This window comes from Podarcis melisellensis (assembly GCF_964234715.1).
Source record: "Podarcis melisellensis genome assembly, chromosome: 4".
NCBI classification, from domain to species: Eukaryota; Metazoa; Chordata; class Lepidosauria; order Squamata; family Lacertidae; genus Podarcis; species Podarcis melisellensis.
In genome coordinates, this window is record NC_138531.1 from 68,673,467 (window position 1) to 68,695,739 (window position 22,273).

The 22,273-nt window shown below is 41.8% G+C and overlaps 1 protein-coding gene across 6 annotated transcripts in view; it reads right to left on the reverse strand.

Moving 5' to 3' along the window:
• BBX (BBX high mobility group box domain containing) overlaps positions 1–19,589 on the reverse strand; it is a 127,138-nt gene extending 107,549 nt beyond the window's left edge. For 2 of the 6 annotated variants that reach the window (XM_081908415.1, XM_081908413.1), the window contains exons 1-3: positions 19,426–19,589; positions 17,669–17,782; positions 15,662–15,734 (exon numbers count right to left, since the gene is read on the reverse strand). Coding sequence is in view for 1 of the 6 variants with exons in the window: in XM_081908412.1 (XP_081764538.1) it covers positions 17,669–17,677 (9 nt within the window). In the remaining 5 variants the exon portion in view is untranslated. Of the gene's footprint in view, positions 1–15,661; positions 15,735–16,750; positions 16,842–17,668; positions 17,783–19,425 lie in introns of those variants that run through there. The other 4 variants (XM_081908417.1, XM_081908414.1, XM_081908412.1 and 1 more) reach the window with 3 other exon arrangements.
• Positions 19,590–22,273: the final 2,684 nt, after the last annotated feature.

Below are 22,273 nucleotides of genomic sequence, written 5' to 3' on the forward strand. Positions count from 1 at the left end.
TGACCATTGTCTGATCTAGCAAACCTCTTCTTAGCTTCTTATAGCTGATATAGCTTGATATATATGCTTTGAGAAACATCTCCTGAAAAGAACAAGGACTGCCAAGTCCCCCCATAGCAAGTGCACCTAAGCTTTTAATAGCTGCATGGCTTAGTAAGTGATTTTCTTTTAATTCTGCCAGAAATCTTGAAGAAACGGAAGCAACTCCAAGATGCAGTCCTTTTTCCAATTTTTGCATAGGACAATGAATAATATGTCATCATATAGATATTTTTTCCTGTTTCTACCTTTGATGATTTCTACTTACAATCATTACATTCCTTTTTCATCACATACATTTCCCATGAAACCTGGAAATCTAATATCAACATTTAATTTGCTCACTAATTGGTACACCTGCCTCAAATCAGTAATGGATTGTGCTGCAATCTGTAGTCTTTAAAAGAAAACAGACGACAACCTACTACTACTACTGTTCATAAAATCTCAGGGTGGTTCACCTACATTTTTTCCCCTAAGATTATAGCCACCATGGAATCAGTTCCATCAGCAAAGCGATTTATAGGATAGAGTACTATATACTCATCCCAAAACCAGCATAAAATAAACAAGTTTCATCACAGCTCTACTCTGGGATTGGGGGGGGGTGACTTTTACAGTGCTTTATATTTTATGGATTTTTCCCATTTCATACATTCTTTTAGTAACCATGTATGGATGCCAAATGCATATAAATATTAGGTGGGTTTAGTAGTTTCATTTTTTTTAGCTTTGTTTACTAAATATAAGTAAGGAAGTCAATTTGTGTTTATGTTTTTTCCCTTTTCTTTTCTTTTCCTTTTTTTGTATGTTCCAGTTTTTTGTGTTTGTATAGTATTATTTTGGATTCAATGTTTGTAATATTTGTTATGATTCTGCATTGAAAATAAAAAAAATTTAAAAAGTAAAATAAATAAATAATTGTAACCTGCACCAGAAAATTTTCCAATTCAAACTTTACCAGAAAGCCTACATTATTTGTTTGTTTAGCAAAACTGACATACCACTTGATTTTAAGAAAACATCCAAGTGGTTAACAAAATTATAAAACAAAACAAAATTATTGATTAAAAAATGGTTAAAAACAGGTATTTGAAAACATTCAAAAGATTATTAAAACCAACAGTAGCTAAAAAGAGATAGAACATACATAATTGCTTCACGTGTGGATACACTTGCCTAAATGTTTTAAGCAGGCAACCAAAAAAGCAAGCAACATCATGGGCTGTTCTATGTTTACTTCCTGCTACTGAATGCAGTTGCTGCACAAATGCACTTTCAAGGTGCACATGCAGCAAAATAACATAAGTCTGTTACATTTATTATATTTATTAGCATTATTAGTTTCATAATTTAACCTACCTTTCTAACACAGAGGGCCTAGAAGGCAGTCAACAATAATTGTTGAAACAGGACTTATCCTTTTAGAGATATTTATAGGGGTTTTTTGCCATTTGGGTTGGGGAAAATTTGGGGAGTGGGGTGCTGGAGGGCAGAGAAGAGAAAGTGGAAGTTTTGTTGTGCAGGTTGATTCCCACCATACAAGCAGACAAACATCATGAGATGCTGCCCAGTTTGAATACAAAACAAAAATCAAAATCAACAAAATCAGAAGCAGCATAAATGTAACAAAATAAAAAACTCACCGCACCCCAAAGTTATGCAAAAACCAAACACAAATATCCAACCCAGCCATAATATAGGAAAAACAGCCCCTCCATCAGCAGTGACAGCTTTACACCTTCATCACCTTTGATTTTCCCTAAAGGACTTCAGGAAATGCAATGGCCCAACAGCATGAGGAAATCTGGCCTCCCTAGGGTCAGCATTCTGCAACTGAGGTGTCACAGGAGAAAAGACTCTACTTCATCATGTGCCAAACCACCATGCCTCAGATGGTAGGGGACATGAAGCCAAGCCTCTCATGTCCAATGGGAGGAGCCAAGCCTGAAAGTATTATTTTAAAAAGATCACTAACATTTTTAACTAGGCCCAGAAATGAATAAGTAATTGATAAAAATGAGGCAGTATCAGTTATTTTTGCAGGCAAATTCTAGTTATTATTTGGCAGCTGTTTAACAGACCACTGTATTTTAATACTTTGTTGGAAGCGGCCCAGGGTGGCTGGGGAGAGCCAACCAGATGGGCGGGGTATAAATAATAAATTATTATTATTATCATGATCATGATCATGATCATCATCATCATTAATGAAGTTTTTATTCCATTCAGAGTGCTGTCACTAGGATATAAGTGCTACTACTGTACAGCATTAATGATCCTAGTAGTCAATGTCCACTAGGGTTTATACATTGATCTTATGGATGCAAGGAATCATTTGAACAATTTTCCTAGCTTAGTATCAGATAGATATGTCCCATTTGCCAGTGTTTGAATGTTGTTTTCCTGTGGGGGGAAAAGGCACTTGCTGACGCTGCCACAACTAAAATCGATCTACTAGATCAGGCTGCGCAAGACCACCTTGAAAGAAAGTAACTTCTCACATTTTCCAGCACATTATTAATAGTATTATGAGATTTATCTATTACCCACCCTTCCTCAACAGATCAAAGGGCAGGTTACAACAATGTAAAATTTAGAATAAAAAATAGTTAAACAAATTACTGTCTCAGGAATAGCATGCGTCCTGAAGATGCACAACTCAGGTGTCAAAGGCCCAGGTAAACATTGAGTGTTCACTGAAAGCTGTACAGTGAAGGTGTCAGATGCATGTCTGTGGGAAGGTAATTCGTCAACTTATAGGCATTTTGAACATGCAAATCTTTACTTTTTTTAACTGTCCCCACCTCCATGCTGTTCATGTGGAAAGTAAATGACATTTCTGAAATAGTAAAAATATATGCTAAAGATTCATACTTCTCTGATACACCAGTGCTAAAAAAGAAAAACAGTTACTGTACTGAAAAATTATTGATAGCTATCCACCATCCACCATGCATGTTCTCCTCACTGCATATCCACCAAACAATCCATCTAAATATGTTACTCCAGAGTCTTTAAAATGTTTACCACAAAGTCTGAAGTCTTTCAGATCAATTAGCCAGTGCAAAAAGTTTTAGATTGTTTGTTCTCCCACAAAACATTGTTCTGCTCCTGATTTACCCTATCCACCTATATTTATATATATTATCCATTTAATGAAGGAAGTTACTTGGCTCTGCTGATCGTGCTCTACACTACAATGCAAATGTCTTGCTCCCAAAGCGATAAACATTCAGAAATGCATAAGGGAATCTTTCTACTAATCCTTGATTTTTCCCTAAAAATGTCAGCCGCAACGGTCAAACCAGTAAAAGTAAGTGATTTCGGGGGGGGGGGCTCAAGACATTGGGGGTGGGCTTAATTCGGAAGCAAGGACTAAGAGCAGGCTGGAGTAAAAAGTTCATGTACTGGGTGGTAGTCAATTAAGTTGTATTCAGTCAGTGTAGACCCACTGAAATTAATGGCCCTAACTTAAGTCATGTTCATTCATTTCAATGTTTTCATTCTGAGTAAAACTTAGTTGAATATCATCCATGATATATGCAGATACCTACATGTGTAACATCTTACGAAGCAACATGTAATTGGGAAAATTTCATTCTATCCATCTTAAAGATTCATACGTTATCTTTCAGTCAAGTTGTCCTCAATGTGCATGTGCCACACATTATAATAAGAATAAGTATAAAGTGTAGCAAGAATAAAATATAAAGGGCAGGATCCAGAAAGGTGTGAGTGGAGGCAATTAAGTTGTAGCACTTTTCCATAAGTGCTAGTGGAAGCTTTTTACAACCAGGTATCTACAATTGTGTCACACTCTGCAAAGTCAATGCAAGATCCAGCCTGTAGTGTAGAAGTGTATTGCACTTAGACAAGTGATGCAATTAAAACAACTAACAACTCACAGTAGATAATAATGACTCACATAATAAACTGCATAATTCTATTCCATTAAAAGTTTGAGTAAAAATGCTCAGTTTTTACTTAGTGCCTAAAAGAAACTAAAGCAATCACTGAGCCAACATGTTTGGGCAAGGTGCTCTCTACGTTGGGATGTCATTTTAGTACTGGTCATCATCTTTTCTGCAGTCAGGCTAGCTCTCTGAATGTACACCAAGAGAGATGTGGAAAGCACAGCTTTAAAGGCTGTGTTTTCTTGGGTCAGCAGCATGGCTTGGTATATTACACGGGTCCACCAAAATGCAAGGCTGGCAAAAGCCAATATATTTTTAAAGATAATGATACTTTGCCAGCTTTTCTCTTTATTATAAACTTTGCATTTGTTGGAGTATTTCTAGCCTTAGAGTCAGATCTATCTTTCAAAGCAGTATCTAGGAAACATATGGTCTGCAGACTTTAAACCAGCCCCTCAAGCATAAATGAGAATCTTGCTGGAATCTTAAGAATGTCAGATTTTGTTTTGAGGTGTGCTCTCCCCTCCAAAAAAAAAACTTCATTAGGCATCACGGTTTTGCAGGTAAGCATAACTGAAAGGCTGAGAATCGGGAGGCAAATTATATGCACTACAAATCTATCAGTTTTTCAGATTTCATGCTTTATACGCTTCATAATTCTGAGGACGTAACATCACGATACAAAAAGTTTAAGCATAGTGATTCTAGATTGGTTGTGCAATGGAAAACTTAAAATGCCTCAAATGCTTATGAGGATGAAATCCAACAAAGAGAACACATTCAAAACTGCATGGCTCAGGAGTCACTTTGAAAGTATACAGTGCCCATGAACTCTGTGTGTTGGCATCTAGATACCTATCTGTGACTGCTATCAGATTTTTGTGGCATATGTACAAGAAAAACTGCATATCAATAGTAAGATGCTGGTTCTAATATAACTCCAAGCTGTTTTCTTTACAGTCTTAAAATGAATTTTGGAATAAAAGAGGTTCTGAAACTCAATTTATATTAAATTGGAGGTCCTGACAACTCACAGCCAGTAACACTGATTCAAGAAAAACCCAAATACATACAAAAATGCACGGAGCAAACCTGCTTCTCAGAAAACTGCACACCAGGAAGTAACAGAGTATGTAAGAATGGGTTATTATGCTAATGGTATTTATTCCAATTTATTTTTTACACATTTACACAACTATATCTAACTTTTAAAGTAACTCATATTTCTGTAGAACTATAGGATACATAATTTTATGCTAAGAACATGCACCAGAGCTGTAGCCTGAAGATTAAAAATTTAGTAAAAGTATATCTTTTTTAAGCAACTAAGGTAATGGGCCTCTTCATATATTGCATTTTAAAGTCTATACTTCAATGCACAATTTGCAGAGCAGGAATTTACAGTGAGATACTAAATACTTGAAACTATATGTATCATAATGGAATATTCATCAGTGTGAGCAGGATCAGCTGCAATTGCCACTGAGCAGAACCTTGTGGGGAAAGGGCTTGATGCCAGATACTATTGTACTACCACTCCCATCATGCCTAGTCAGCTTAGACAACGGTCAGGGATGATGGGAGTTGTAGGCTGCCCTAAAGCAATGTGTTTATGCCTGCATCACCTGTGTAGACAAAATGTCACAAAATAACTACAGTCGTACCTTGGTTTTCGAACAGAATGCATTCTGGAAATTTGTTTGACTTCCGAAACGTTCAGAAACCAAGGCACTGCTTCCAATTGGCTGCAGTAGCGTCCTGCAGCCAATTGGAAGCCGCACTGGACATTCGGCTTCCGAGGCAAAGTTTGCAAATCTACTTCTGGGTTTGTGACGTTCGAGTTCCAAGTTGTTCGTGAACTAAGCTGTTCGAAAACCCAGATACGACTGTATTACATTCCCCCCCCCCGAGATTTGTTGATTTCTGTAATTAGACTACTGTAACTACCTCAAAAAAGTTTCCAAAACCAATAATTAGTCAAGAATGCAACAGATAGCCTTTTGCCATTGGGAGCATCAAAGTGCCACTTTACAAAAGCTGCACTGGTTTCCATTCCATTCTATTTCCAAGCAAAATTTAAATTTCCAAGCAGCCTTTAAAACCCTAAATGGCTTGAAACCAATATACTTCAATGACCACCTTCACCCACAGAATCCTGCCCACTCATTATGAACTGTTGGACAGGCTCCACCCTGACCCCTAGTGCTAGCTAAGGCCTGACTGGGTGGAATGCAAAAGTGCATGAAGTTGCACCTAAATTATGAAATTCTGTTTGACCACCTCGTTTGGCCTATCACAGTCTGCAGTCGACTTTTTCTGGCAAGCACTGTCCTGCCAGGTTAATGGAATGCTATTCACTTTTCCTCCTTTTCTTCCTGTATCACTTTATCTCTTTTTAATAAAATGTTTAAAAAGTTTATGGATCCTTGTTTTTAAATCATTTTTATCTACTTGCTATCCCCATTTCAGTTTTATTGTTTTTAAAGAACACATAATAACTGCAAGTCTGCATTAGTTTGCAAACTAGCACATAGTTTGGTCCTAAGAACTCACATGACATGATCATTGTGACAATGAATAAAGATTGGGAAGAATGTTAAATGCTGAAATAGCTACATGTACAGGCCTGAAAGAGCCACTTGCTTGGTAACCCGTGGACAGTAATAGTTACCTGCAGGTGACCAGGCAATAAAGCTTTATAAAAAGAATGCTCACATTTAGGTGCACAATTAGGACCCGCAAACCAGTTAAACTCGAAGAGCATTCGCTGGGGTCATTCTATTTCCCAGCCAACCTGTCCAGGGCTGAACAGTCCTATCTTCTCCTTTCAAGTTAACTGTGAATGCAAATTTTTACTGCACCTTGATTAAAATTTGCTTGGGACTGATGTCGATGCATGCAGGGAGTAGGGAAATAAAGTTGCTTTATGGCAAATGTTTGGGGCCCATTAGTTAGCTACCTCTAAAGTAGAGTGGTTATAATTAAACCTGCCTATTTCCTTTGAGTTTTATGAAAACAAATCAACTCTGGTCCAAGAACTAGGCAATTAATTTGGCTTACCATTGTGTATATACCCTGCCTTACGTATATACCCCTGGAAATTATATAAGATTATCCCTCATACAGGCACAGACTAGAGCCAGACCTGCTTATCTTAAGTTTCTCCCAAGGTTTCTGCTTCATGAGTTTTCAGGTCATACAAATACATTAGATGCAGTATGCCCACTACACCAATAAAATATCAGAAACTATAGATGGCACACTGTAAGTGTATTCACTTGTGCAAATGTTTAGAACTAAAGTATTAACGATAGAGTTCACTGTAAACTCCCTAGAAGACCTGTAATGTTGTTTTGCACTGCTTTTTTTTAACCTGTAAAAGAAAATAACACTTCAGTGTTTCTATCTGTTAATAGCTTACTGTAGGAATGAATCCAGTTGGAGTCCATCCACTGATGGACTCTGATCCAGCTGGATTTTCCATTGGCAAAATAAGAAACAAAGCAATATTTCTCTCTGTACCATCCCACAATACCTCCTACTGTGTTGCAAAGGGTACCCCAACCATCTAGAACAGATTTTGGAGGGCTGGGGAGAGGTGGAAGGGATTGCTGAAGGTCACCTCAAATCCCTGTCCTGCTGACAGATATCTGTATTGGTTCTAAGAGCCTTCTGTCAGTCAACAGAGGGATACCAATTGGATGCAACAGTCATTAAAGAAAAATACACCATAGATTTGAATCCAGACATAGTAGTAGTTGAAAGAGGCCTACTGGGTGGTATTCAAGTAAGTTTTACTCAAAGTAGACTGACTGAGATTACAGGTCGTAATTTCACTAGTAAAACTTAGTTGAATACTATATATTGAACACAATTCTCTTGATTTCAATGGGTCTACTCCAAATGACTGTGTCTGGGTCAAACCCATTTCATACAAGAAAATATATCTATAGGGCTAAATGGCTAAATAAATTAACTAGAAAGATTCTCAAATATACAATGAATTGTTTAAATCAAGCCAAGTCACACATTTAAGTAGCAATAGTTCCTTACTAGTGATGAAAATCTGGGAGCAATTAGATCACAAAATTGACAGCAATGATGCAACCCAATAAAGTAAGCAAACGGAAAATGACCAAATGAATATCAAAAGTTCTGTACATTAAAAGGGAACTGGATATCACTAATATAGGTTTAGGAAATAAACTGCAATAATATAGCATTTTTTCCCTATGTATTGAATGATATGTAAAACGGGAATTATGAGTTTATTTTTGTTAGTTGATTATAATGGGTAGAGAATTATATACAAAGATGTTGTATTCTATATGTTTATATAATAAAAATCAAGAGGGGAAATGAGCAAAAGTTAAAATTACACATATATTTGTTTCACCTCAGCCACTATATGTGCACAAATAACAAACACTAGAAAATAAATATAAATAATTCTTATATGGTTTGCACATATATAAATCATTACAAAATGATTTATACAAATCTCTGATGAAACACTTTGCATCGTAGGTATCAAATGTTCAGTTACAAGGCCCAACAAACTATACAGCAGAAGAGCACAATTCTCTATTTTACTTTGGCAATACAATACGTAATACAAGGAGATAAAAGCCTGTTTTCAAATGTATTTTTTAAAGCTGCTTTCAGACATCTGGAAAATTATCCTAAATTAGTCTAAATATGGATTTCCTCCGGGTCAACTCCGTGATGTCTAAAAGCAATTGTCCTTTGATTCATCTCAGGGCATTTACTTTCTAACCCTAGGGGTCATTCTGAAACAGAACGAAGCTTCTCAAGTAACTGCTCTGTACTTGCAAACTCCTATAATAACCTAGATATGGAATCTTCATTTTTTTTACACTCAGGAGCTTCTGCTGACTTACAATGAAGTTGCTCAATAAATTGAGCACAAAAGGCCTACAGCAGGACGATGACAAATTAAGTCAGTTATTAGCAAAGTTCACCTTTGAAGCTTTCAGAACTACCGTATTGACAGCCGGAAGAGGGTTTGGACACAAGTCTTACATGACCTAAAATCTCACCATTCTCTTCTCTGTTACACCTTAAACTATAATTTGCTTAAATAGTTATGCATCAAAGATGCCTGAGGGTCCATTTATTGATTTGAGTGTTATACCCACCTACACCAATATCTGCAGATATTATTTATGCATTTATGCCCATGGGACATAATCTAGAAAAGTAAGATACACCAGAATCCCATAGAGTTCTATAAGATTTCCTTCAAAGGAAATGTACATAGGAAATCAACTTTATTTACTTAACTGTACTAAATATCACTGATTTCAGTGAGACAAGCCTCATTTGCTCTGGTTTCCACCCGTGAAGAGCCATAAGAGTCATAAAAATATGCCCGCCTGATGTTTGCCTACACATTCAGTAAAGCACAAATCTGAAGTACAAATTTGGAGGTGCAGGACCATGAAACTACTGCACTTCCTTTTAAAATGTAACAATATTGTCAGGTTTAAGGTAAGCAACCTGTTTGATTAAAGTTGTTGTTAATTCGATTTATACCTCCCTTTATCAAAAGAACACATTTTATGGAGCACAATAATGATCAACAGAATAGTAATAATAATATTAATAGTAGTAACAACAACAGCCCCCACCGGCAGCTTTAACAGGCTGTAATTATTTTATGGCCAAAGGCCTGGGTAAAGAGGAATGAATGTTTTAGCCTGATGCCTAATGATATGTAATGATGGTACCAGGAGAACATCTCTGGGGAGAGCATTCTACAGATGGAGAGCTACCACCGAAAAGACCCACTCTCGTGATGCCACCCTCCGAACCTCTTCAGGAGAAGCAACATGGAAAAGCACATTGGATGACAAGTGCAGGGTCCAGGGCAGTTCATATGGGAAGAGGCAATTCTTAAGGTACTGAGGGTATGAGACATGTAAGGCTTTATATGTCAACACAAGCACTTTGAATTGGGCGCAGAAACTAATTGCCAGCCCATGTAGTCAGGGGGCAAGATTGGAACATATGCCCCTGTGAGTAACCTGGCTGCTGAATTCTGCACCAGCTGAAGTTTCAGAACCGACTTCAGAAACAGCCCCACATATAATGCATTGCAGTAATCCAGACATGGAGAATCTTCTGAGGCTTTGCATGGCTATCATATCTGGGAGCAATAGTGGACAAGCTGACTATGTGCCTATAGACCCCAGAAACAGGAAACACAGTTTTTCTAGCAGTGGAGCTACTGTTCCCTTTCAGGATGCCTGCTTACAGGCGTTCAAAAGGTAGAATGGCGACAAAGTGCAAAGGATAAGTGCAGTCAGCTATACAACACTCATCCATAAGCAAGAAGCTCAAAAGTGTATGGATGACAGCTATCAGAGACCACTGCATTATACAAATAAGTATATATATATATATACACACACACACACACACACACACACACACACTTATTTGTATAATGCAGTGGTCTCTGATAGCTGTCATATATATATATATATGGGTATGCAAGAGTAATAATACCTGCCAAGCCTCAGGACATTTTACCCAATGATGCCTAAAGCATGGACATGACATGTTACTTTAAAACAATCAGCAATATTCCAAATTTTGTTGAAGAAACATACCGGATTTGAGTTTATACACTAGTTGAATTAAATACCAGTTTGCTAAGTGCTGGAACAATACCAGAGTGAATAAAATGAATAAGTTAGCTAAAGAACACTACTTTCAAATCTAGAAGATATTACCAATACAACATACAGCTTATTACCAAAGTTTACTGCAACGATAAAGGAAAGATAGTTTGAATTCTACTATTTTGTTCACTGTTCTTGCTCTGTCCCTGGGAAAACTGGTGTCATTGGGAAAGATTTATTTACGTTAGTCTCTTATGCTACTGGTGTGTTCTATAGCACTGCCCCTTATGTACACTCTTCATGTGTGTAGTTTTGGGGGTTTAAATATCTCTACTCATGCTGATGTGTTCTGTTTGCAACATTCCACCAGAACAAGGAAGGATCCTGGTCCTGTCCACAGAGATATAATTTCATTTGGTGCCATTAACTTCAATGTTTCATTTGTACCATCTTATCTTCTCCATCCATATCATAGTTATGCACTGCCTAAAGGTAAAGGTAAAGGTACCCCTGCCCGTACGGGCCAGTCTTGACAGACTCTGGGGTTGTGCGCCCATCTCACTTAAGAGGCCAGGGGCCAGCGCTGTCCGAAGACACTTCCGGGTCACGTGGCCAGCGTGACATCGCTGCTCTGGCGAGCCAGAGCCGCACACGGAAACGCCGTTTACCTTCCCGCTGGTAAGCGGTCCCTATTTATCTACTTGCACCCGGAGGTGCTTTCGAACTGCTAGGTTGGCAGGCGCTGGGGCCGAGCAGCGGGAGCGCACCCCGCCACAGGGATTCGAACCGCCGACCTTTCGATCGGCAAGTCCTAGGCGCTGAGGCTTTAACCCACAGCGCCACCTGCGTCCCCTATGCACTGCCTAGCAATGCTCAAAAGGAAAACATTGCACTAGTATACCTAGATGGCTTCACCAGAGGAACACATTTTTTATATAGTACTGTGCTGGTATAAAAGGCCCCTGCAATCTTCCCTATCCACTTTCAGTCTTGCAGAACATGCTGCCTTTTAAATATGTGAAGCAGCTGGAAAACAGTAAGGTTATTGCTCTCCTCTGTCCATATCCAGTAAAACAAAAAACTATACGTTATTTTCTACTGATTCCATTTATTCCATTGACTGCCTGTGATCCCTGCAGCTCTTTCATATGCACAACAGACACAGGATTATTATCCGATTTAGGAGTTTAGAGGCAATGCAAGCTCTGCACGGACCAGTGAGAACACAAAGCAACAGGCTCCTGGGCTCAGTATGAGAGAAGAGTGGTGTTGACTCAAGCAACAAGTTGCTCAGAATAAAGAGCCAGAGTCCGAGATGTAACTCCATTGGACTCTCGTGTTGCCCAAAGGCTGCTTCAGCTTCTTCTGGCCTACAAACACTAGTGGTACCAAACCACAAGCTAGCAGACCCCTCCTCTGACAAGCTGCCATACATAGTCCCGGGTTTGAATTCCTGGCACTTCACATAACAAATGCATATTTGCCAAAATGCTGGCCCATAAGAGGACAAGGAAAGCCCAATCTTCTTTTTAAAAGTATAAAGCTTCACAAACTGTTTTACATTATCTTATGTTTGACTCCTTTCTTTATGATTTGTTGAAATGAACTCATTAACCTGCTAGTTTATCCAGTTTCCTTAAGTCTGACTACTGAGTGTAACCCTGACTCTTAAGAGGTGTGAAAGAGCTCTCCTGTTAAGACTGTCAAAGGAATTCATTACTGAGGGGGCAGAATGGCTTTGTGTACAAAGCCCAATCTTTTAAAGATTTTTAGCAGATTTGCTAATAGACTTGAACCGTAATGGATTTTAATACTTGAGTGACATGTATTCCACCACCCTGATATCCGATGGGCACAAGATCAGGGACACTTTCCCCAATGAAATTAATAATGCAGTCCTATGCATACTTAACTGGTAAAATCAGCCAAATAAACATATATAAACTCAACCTGCACATTTCTTAACTATGTTCTCATGTCCCTTTGATTTCAGTGGAGCTTAAGCATGCCTAACGCTCTTTGGATTGAACCCAGTGGCTTCAAGCCTACACAGATTCATGTCCATTTATCCAACTGGAACAGCATGTAAAAGTTGTCAGGATCAGAGCCAACACTTGGGATTTATCTGTAGATTTTGCTATTAAAGTGTACTTACTAATGTATTAGACAAATATATTTAGAAAGAAACTATATTCAAACACTAAAAAGCTCAACAGAGTATGTACAAAGTTGAAGAAAATTCAGTTTTTAGACACTTCTATTATGTTTCCAAGTAAATTACTTCAGTGCTTTCTTTCAAGGATATTCAATTATTCTTTTCTTTTTATATGGACTTTTTAACATGTTGTAGCTTTAATCATCATTTTTAGGTTCCGGTGACACTTTTAACATTACTCAGAGCCGCTCTCCAACAGAAAGAAACTTTAAACTGTCTTTTTATAAAGTTTTTTGACAGCCACACATAATTTAGGATACATAATAATCAGAAGTATACGTATCCCTTTAGCATGGCAATCAAGAGCTAGACAGTACACATATAATCATTTTCAGTGCTAAGCCAGTCCTCTCTGAAAACTTCACTAACACAACAGTGAGGAAAAGAGGGAAAACGCAGACACACAGAAAAAAAAAAACAGCCTTCCCCATTATAAAACCCCACCAAACTTCAAGCAAAGAATCTAATTATATACTGCAGGATTATTTAAACACCCAGATTGAGTTTTATATATTGATTAAATCTAATCTACTGTTGGGACACAGGTGGCGCTGTGGGTTAAAGCCTCAGCGCCTAGGACTTGCCGATCGAAAGGTCGGCGGTTCGAATCCCTGCTGCGGGGTGCGCTCCTGCTGCTCGGTCCCAGCGCCTGCCAACCTAGCAGTTTGAAAGCACCCCCGGGTGCAAGTAGATAAATAGGGACCGCTTACCAGCGGGAAGGTAAACGGCGTTTCCGTGTGCAGCTCTGGCTCGCCAGAGCAGTGATGTCACGCTGGCCATGTGACCCGGAAGTGTCTCCGGACAGCGCTGGCCCCTGGCCTCTTAAGTGAGATGGGCGCACAACCCCAGAGTCTGTCAAGACTGGCCCGTACGGGCAGGGGTACCTTTACCTTTACTTTAATCTACTGTTGGTAATAGCAACAGTAAGCATGTACATAGCACTTTGTGTTCAAAGTATTTCATATACATTATCTTGCTGCAACCCTTACAACCAATCCTGTAAGGCAGGTCATCTCCCTATTTCCAAAGGAAGACAATAGCTACCCTAGGAGTAGTGAGAGGAAAGATCCCTGATACGTAACTTAGTCTCTTTGCCACTAAGCTACACCAGAGTAGTCGTACCTTGGTTTTCGAACAGCTTAGTTCTTGAACATTTTGGCTCCCGAACACCGCAAACCTGGAAGTGACTGTTCCAGTTTGCAAACTATTTTTGGAAGCCGAACATCCAACGGGGCTTCCGCAGCTTCCGATTGACTTCCAAGGTACGACTGTATGTGGTATTATTACCATTAGTGGTGAGGTGTACAGATTAAACCCTTGCTCCTTCACATAAACACTTCAGTCCCCATAGGTTTTAATAAGTAAGGGTAGTAGTCAACAATAGTCCTACTCAGAGTAAATCTACTGCAGTAAACGGACGTGCCTAACCTAACTTTAGACGGGTTTAGGACTACCCCAAGTTTCTATGAACTTTTCCTACTTTTGACCCAACTGAACTATAACATACGAAGTAGTTTTCCAAGAAGAGTAACATTTTTTTTTAAGTCAGCATTTTAGGACACAAGATACAACTTACATTCCTGTGAATTCAGTGAGTTAATAACTGAGGTTTGAAGAAAACTATCTTTGCTAGGAAATGTGAAGCCTTGGGCAAGGGAAGTGGGAGTACAGCTTTCCTTTCTCCTAACTTCTAACAAGGCATGCAATCTCGTACTCTATGATTGGAATGTCAACACAGAGAGGCTGCAGTAGTTCCAGTGTGAGGAGGTCACCCATTCCATGCTCTCGTTAGGGATTCTCAATGATCAAGGTTATCTGGAGTAATTCTTGAGCCTGTAAGCTTGAAATAGACCCCACTGTTTCTACCTCTGAATACCTCTTTCTGGAATACAGCTACTAATCACCAATTCTTATGAACACTGAATATAAAACATAAACCATTATACTCCCCACCACCACCATTAATTACATGTTTCTGTTGTAAGTCATAGGATAGTTCTGCTTTGTTTTGCACTATTAGTGCATAAATACAGCATAGTATAATCATTAGGTTCAAACAGAATAGCCTTTGGACAGTCACTCATTATTCTAAAGTTATATTTTGCTGGCTATAATCTTCTTTTGCACACAATAGATCTACATAATTCAAAATTCCCCTAAAACATCTACAGCTGTAAAAAATTATTGTGCAAATAGTGACAATTTAATAGCTATTTAATTGACCTAAATTAATGACTGCAGAAAAATAAATAGAAGGAAAGAGGAATTTCCAAAGAAAAGTGATACAACACCGAGGCTGCTATCCTATACCTGGGATTAATACTTTCCTGGGATTAATCCTCCCTAAATTTTAATGGAGTAGACAGGTATAAATTTGTGCTGAGAATGTCTTAAATGTTAAAGTCATATGGATGTCGTTCCCAACTCCTTGAAGATGCTTCCAGAATATTGAGTTTAGATTTAACTCTTAGGTTTGGACAGTGTTTATAAACCCTGTTGCATCTCTCAAAAAAACTACATCTTCTGTTATAAAATATTACTTGCAATTTTTAGGTTCCCCTCCCCATTAAAACTATTCAGCTTAGTGAAACGAATATTGGGAGCCCAGCGTGGGCATTTTTACATGCTAATTTCCTGATTAACAAACCCCACATACCAACACAGCCCCCCTATTCCCCACAAACACTGCATGCTGTCACATTTTCTGATTGTGTCTAAAGAAAACATGTTCTCTAAGAAATCTAAAAACTGAACAAGCACCTTACATCTGAATGTAAGAGACAGGTAGCCAGTATCTCACTAACATCAATCTTGTTCTGTGTGTGTACAGTTTACATACTTACCCAGGAAGGCAAATGGAAATTACAGGCAGAGGAAAATGAAGCTGTCTCCAAGCCTTTGTCATGTGATAGTGACCTATAAAGTATCAAATAGAGGCATATCATCAGCACATCATGATTTTACAATATTGCAGCTGGCCCAAAACTGCAGCAAGGCTAGAGGGATCCCAAAATTGCAACTTACTTTTGTCCCCCTTTGTACCCACCCAACAGTAAGTTCTTATTAAAATATGAAGCAATTTTGTGCCTCCAGAAGGAAAACGCACAAACACACAAAACTGTCAAGTTTAAACTGCAAACAAAACCAGCAGAGTGTTTATAAAGTGCACTGGGAGTGAACAAGTGAAAGAAATTGTATGGGGGATTCATCACTAGGGCAGGTTCCCCCCCCCCCATTAAACAGCACACCCAAGATGGCAAATACAGAGAAAGTTGAACTCAAACTGCAAATGGGAATCAAACAGGAAGGAAGCCCCTCGATGTGCACATGTAATCGGTTAGTCAGTTTCGTGGATGAATTTAAGCAACATCATCACCGTTCTCCAAAACAAAATCTGAGACCCAGACTGCAGGTCTACACGAGACGTTGCAACATAGTTTCAGGTAGTCCCCATTTCCCGATCCCTCTTGATAAGATCCCCCTCCCACCTCCTTTCGCCATCGCAATCCAAAGAGAGAGAGAGAAATATTATATAGACCAGACTTCCTCCAGCACACGGGGAAAGAGAGCATTCGCCTGCAAGCCACCCCCACCCGGCCAGCCACCTACCCCACCATGCAAAGTGTAGGCAGGCAGGCCACTGGGTTCTGGGGGTGAAAGCGAAGGTTGTTAAACATGGAGTGTCGCGAGGAAGATAAAGCAAGCCCAGAGCTTTCCCTTCTTCTTTCTGGTCAGCATCAAGTTTGCATCTTAGTTACAAAATGTCGATCTTAAAGGCTGACAAGACACAGGGAGGGAGAAAGAGAGAGAGTCCATCTTGCGGGGTGGGGGGGGGGAGAGTGTTGCTGGAAGGAGCGAGGAGCAATAATATAACGTAAGAAAGAAAGAAAGAAAATCTCAAACCTCCCCGAGGGGAAAAGTCTGCACAACACCTTGTAGGAGAGCCTGGAGCAGAAGAAGGCAGCCGGAGAAGCGGGCGCCGGGGGAAGTGGGGGGCTGCTGCCGGATCTCCCCCCACTCCTCCTCCTCCACACCCTTTGCCTCCCCAGCGAGATTCGGTGAATCAGACTGGCAGCAAACACCTCCCTGCTGCCGCTGCCGCCGCCGCCACCACTGCTCCCCTCCTCCTCCCCGCGGGCCCGAGCTATGATCCCGCGGCTGCTGCCACCGGGAAAGAGGAGGAGGTGCTGCTGCTGCTGCTGCTGGAGCCACATGGAAGCCCAGAATCCTTGTGGTTGCTCCATCTCCAGCGTGTTAGGGGCGAAGAAGAAGGGGGGGACCAGCACCAAGAGAGTGGGTGTCTGGGTGGGTGGCAAGCTGCCCCCCTCGGCCTCACCCGTGCACGGAGCCGGGGATCTGAACGTGTCATGAGCAGGACAGGCAATGGTTTCAGAGCCCCAGGCCAAGTGACCATCCTCCGCGGCAGCCTGCTCCCCCACCACCACGCTCGCCTCTCTCTCTTGACAAACTTTCCGACAAGATCCACCCGCGAGAAGTCGCTAATTTCCACCCCTCGCACTTTTCGGGGTGCTGGGGACGACGGCGGCGGCGGGAAAGGGGGGGGGGGGGGAGAAACGGAAATAACCCCAGAAGACCAAACGCAGCTCGCAACAAGAGTGGCCGCGAACCGGGTATTTGCTTTAACTCTCTCCCAGATCCCCCCACAACCCGCCAGGGCGCTTTCTTTCCGCCCCCCTCCCCACCACCACGACAGAAAAGGAAAGCGCTGGATTGGGGGGGGGTGAAGGGAGAGAATAGCTTGCCTATGGCTCTCCGCTCGCTCTCCTCCCCCCCCCCCGCTCTCTGTCGTACATGTTGTCTCAGCTTCTTTTTGCATCGTTTCATTTTACCTTCCTCATTCAGCGGCAGCGGATTGTTCACAGAGATATTCCGAACGCAAACCTCCTCCTGCTTTCCAGATCCCAGGATTAACGAGACGTTTCTGTTTTGCTCACCCCACCTCCCTGGCAAAAAAAAAAATAAAAATGCGCGTTGGTTTTGGGGGTTTTTTTTTTCTGTTTCTCAAAAACCTCCTATGCCGGATCCAGCCATGCAAGTTTTCATACATTCGCAAATAAAACACCAGAGAGGAAGGAGAGCGAGCGAGGGGAGGGCTGGTGAAGGAAGAAGGAGTGTCTGATTTCTGTAATTTACCAGCGACCCGATCTCGCAGCACAGCAAATAACAGTTCGACACCCATCTGCCGGCTGGTGGCTCCGTAGCCCCCCCGGAAGACACGCGTCCCCCTCCCTGTGCAAACGACCTGCAAGTTTTCTGTCATCGCGACCACCCGGTGTCACAACTTACCTTCAGAAACAGGACTTTAAACTGCCAAGGCCTTCCTCTCCCCCCGCTTCCCCTCGCAGCCTCGCTCTCTCTCCACCTTAAACTTATTGACACAACATAATCCCACATTCATGCAAAATCCTGACACAGCCTCTCTCCTCCTCCGTCCGTCCCTCCCCCCCATCTCTTTTATTCTTCCTTGCTCCCGGCTTGCACTATCACTTTTTTATATATTTTTATATATATGTAAAATCTCTCCCTCCCACCCCTCCTTTAAAAAGCAACACACTAACAAAACTCCCCTCTAATAATTGCACATTTTGATGTTGTTGTTTGTGTGGAAGGAAGCAGGAGGAGGGAAGGAGGGAGGGAAAGTGCCTTGCAAGACATGATCCTCTCTCTCTCTCTCGCTCGCTACCGGAAAACGAACGATTCCCAACTCTCGAAGCCCGAGCAACTGAGCCCCGTTTGGCGGAGGGGCTGCGGGGGGTGGGGGTGCTTCCCACCGCACCCCCCTTACCCTGCCCTCGCCCACAGTGACACAAAACACGAGCCGCCGCCGCCGCGCAACACAAATAAATCAACGCACCGACGACATCGTCGCCCCCTCCCCCTCTTACAATGAACTTTCGTTTCTCACTGCCCCTGTCAAAGAGACACAAACACGCGGGGGAAGGGATGCGTGGGGGTGGGGGTGGGTTGTTTCGAATCCCTCCTGTGGGAGTCCCGGTTATTATATTTCCCGGCCCACCGTTGCTGCTGCTGCTGCTGCTCTTGCCTCCGTGCGGTGGTGAGGTTTCCAACGCAGCCTGGCACTGGCTGGCCTACCCTTGGGTTGGTGCTGCTCTTTTCCCTCGCTCGCTCTCCCTTTCCTGCTAAATGCATTGCATAGCATTGCAACTCACCTCTTTCCTCCGCCTCTCTTCATATCCTCTCTCCCCCCCCCCCCACCTTCTCCCAGCGCCCCACAACCACCACTCCTGCCCTATATAATCTAGAGAGCTCTAGAGCTGCGGCTTCCCCTCGCGCAAGGGCTGCGAAGAAGCCCACCCCTGACCTTCTCTCTCTCGCCTCGACCCTCCCCATCCAAAGTTTGAGGCAGGAAAAGTGAATGGGGATGGTGGGCAGCGGGGACGCCGAGAGGTCTGCGCCTGCCTGCTCAGGGAGTCCACCCTGCTGCCGGCTGAGGAGGAGTCCTTGGGGGCTGCTGCCCCCATGCTCTTAAGTGAGTAATAATAGAAAGGGAAGTGTTGGGAAAGGGGAGCCCTTTCCTCCTGGCTCGGGGTGGAGAGAGGGAGGGGAGGCTGCTGGCTGCACTTACCTCCGACTGTGTGCCCGTGTGTGTGTGTGTGAATGAGTGTCTGTTGAGTGTTGGCGGCCGTGGCCAGTCAGTGTTTCTTTATGTGAAAGTGAGGAGAGAGAGAAGAGCAGCTCTCAAGCAGAGCCCACACTGTACACTGTTTCCCCCACATCTACAGTACATTGCAAAGCCGGGGAGAAGACCGAAAACATTCGTTTTTTATATAAGGCAGCCTGCCATTGGCTCGCGGGGCTGAGGGGCAGGTTGGCCAGCCATACAGCTCGCCTGTTACACCCGAAGAGAAACGCACGCAACCACACACACACTCCCTCTCTCTCTCTCTCTCTCTCCCTCACATGCACAGACTGGCGAGCGCGTGCACAAACTCACACGCCCGCAGAAAAAATATTATCGCGTATTTGTTAAAAACAAAAACAGAAAACCCGGCGTTTCGGGACCTGTAGGCAGCTTTTTCTTTTCTTGGTCAGGTGGAGGGAGGGCAAGTAGAAGGGAAGAGCAAAGTAGCGAGGGGAGGGGGAAGCAGCCGCGCCGGTGCATAAAAAAGAAGAAAAAACATGCCCGAAACTGGTGTCCATTAACTGACATGGGAGGTTTCCTGTGGTCATAAACTCCCAACTCCGCTGGGCGCCGAAGTGGGGCGCTTGCTCGCCCGGTGTGTAGAGCCCCGCGGAAAAGCAGGGCTTTGTGTGACGATTTGCCAAGGGGAGCTGGCAGACAGTTGCCACGGGGCAGGATTTCAGTGGCTGGTGGTGATCTGGCTGTTTAGCTGGGCTGATCCCACGGAGAGGCCAAGAATACCTCACAGAGAAGAAGTTCGCAGCGCCCGGGAAAAAAATGCCTTTCAGGGGCGCTGCCCAACTGAGAGATCAATACTTTTAGCTACACAGAAGTCTGCCCAGTGACGAGGTGGGGGGGGGGGGACGGTGCGAAATACTGATTTTACTGGCTGATCATTTCCCAAAATCTCTCTCAGTCAACAACAGTGCAGCAGCACGATTCTAGGGAGGGCTGGTGATCCACAACAGGGACCTAAAACAGTATTGACTTCATATTGAGATGCTCTCTTTAAATTATTACTTGAGTGGATGGATGGCTTTAATAAAACAGCAAAAGGGTCTTGTGGCACCTTAAAGACTCAACCTCCTTATGGCTTAAGCTTTTGTGGACTAGTATAGCTCATCTTGCGGTAGCTGCTTCCATGTATCATGCTGAATACCTATGTCACTAAAGCTTATACCATAATAAATTTTTCAATCTTTAAAGTGCTACAAGACTATTATTTTTTGCAGCAACAGACTAACGAGGCTACCCCTCTGGAAATTGTAAGAAAACATTACAGCCGCTCAATGGTGACAGTATGGCCTGTGGCTACATGTCTGTTCCCTGACAGGTTTTAAAGTTCTGTTAAACTGTCTTGTCTGCAGGATGGCATGGATGTATGCTTGAACAACATGTTTGTTTTATGCATTACATGTGTATACCTTGGCATCGCAAGTGCAGATAACAGTATGGATGCACTTATGTATGCCTCAAACAAGGATTAATCTATCACTTCTTTTTTAAAATAAAATTAGTGCCAATATCGTATGGTGTGGAGAAAGTCCTATGGCATCCATTTTTCTGCATTTTATGCTAAAGTGTTCAGTATGATATGTAGAAACAACTACTGGTCAGGTTTCTGTAAAGCTTTCACAGTCTTGTACATTACATGGTAACATAATAATAAATATACAAACAACAATTTATAACTGAAGCAGCTTCTCAATCAGTTTTCTAAATCACGTTTTCAGGCCTATCCAATGACTACTCTTACATTTTAAAGATTGTATGACCTCTGCATAGTCATATCCCCTTATCTGATGCTATTCACACATAGAAAAGTAGATACCAACAGAAGCCCTAGGAACAGAAAGACTCCAGATCAGCTCCAAAGTTCACAGGTTTTCTTTGGAAATACATGCCTGTTTATCGGTTCTTTCATTTTAGTTTCCCATACGTACAAAAGTACATATTAATCCAGAGAGAGGTGAGATGTAGTCTCTTTTCCTATTAAAAGTTCTTGTTTCTGTAATCGAAAGAAAGCACGGAAGGCCCCACAATCCTCTTTTCTAACTGTAAATCTGTGATGTGAGTATATATTTCTGTGCTCCTGAGAGCACAGAAGCTGTTTCCATTTAAGAATATGAAGAACTTAATTCTGTCCTCCTAGACAGTGAAAATGCACTATGACTTTTCACTTTAAAACTGTTAGATTCCCCCCCCCCTTTTATATCTATATAACAATGAGGACCAGAGAGAGGTAGAGGAAGAAATAGATTATAAGGTCACATTACAGCTGATAAGCAACCATTTTGACAAAGATATATAACACAACTGTTTTGATTTAAAAGCACTTTGGGAGCAAGGAGCGCTTTTTGGCTAGTTAGGTAGCGATGGGGTGGTCGTATGCTTATTAGTGGCAATTAATAATAAATAACTGAAAATTGATACATATGTAGCAAGTAAAGTTCTCCAGGACATAGAATGATGAAAAGTTTACAGTGCAATCCTATACATGTCTACTCAGAAGTAAGCCCTATTTAGTTCAATGAGGCTTTCAGGTAACTGGGCATAGGCTAGAGCCGAGAATATCCAATATTACTTACGGTATCTGAGAGTAAGCCTCACTGGAACACAGTGAGATTTACTTAAGTAAACAGGCATAAAATTGTTTGCATGTTAAATTTATTTGTGTTAGGAGCAGGCCAGAAAGAAAATGGCCAGCCTAGATCCACATATTTGACTCCCGCTTATGCAGAACCTTGATCATGGCAAACTCTTATGTGTGTAGGCAGCTTCCAAGAAGTGC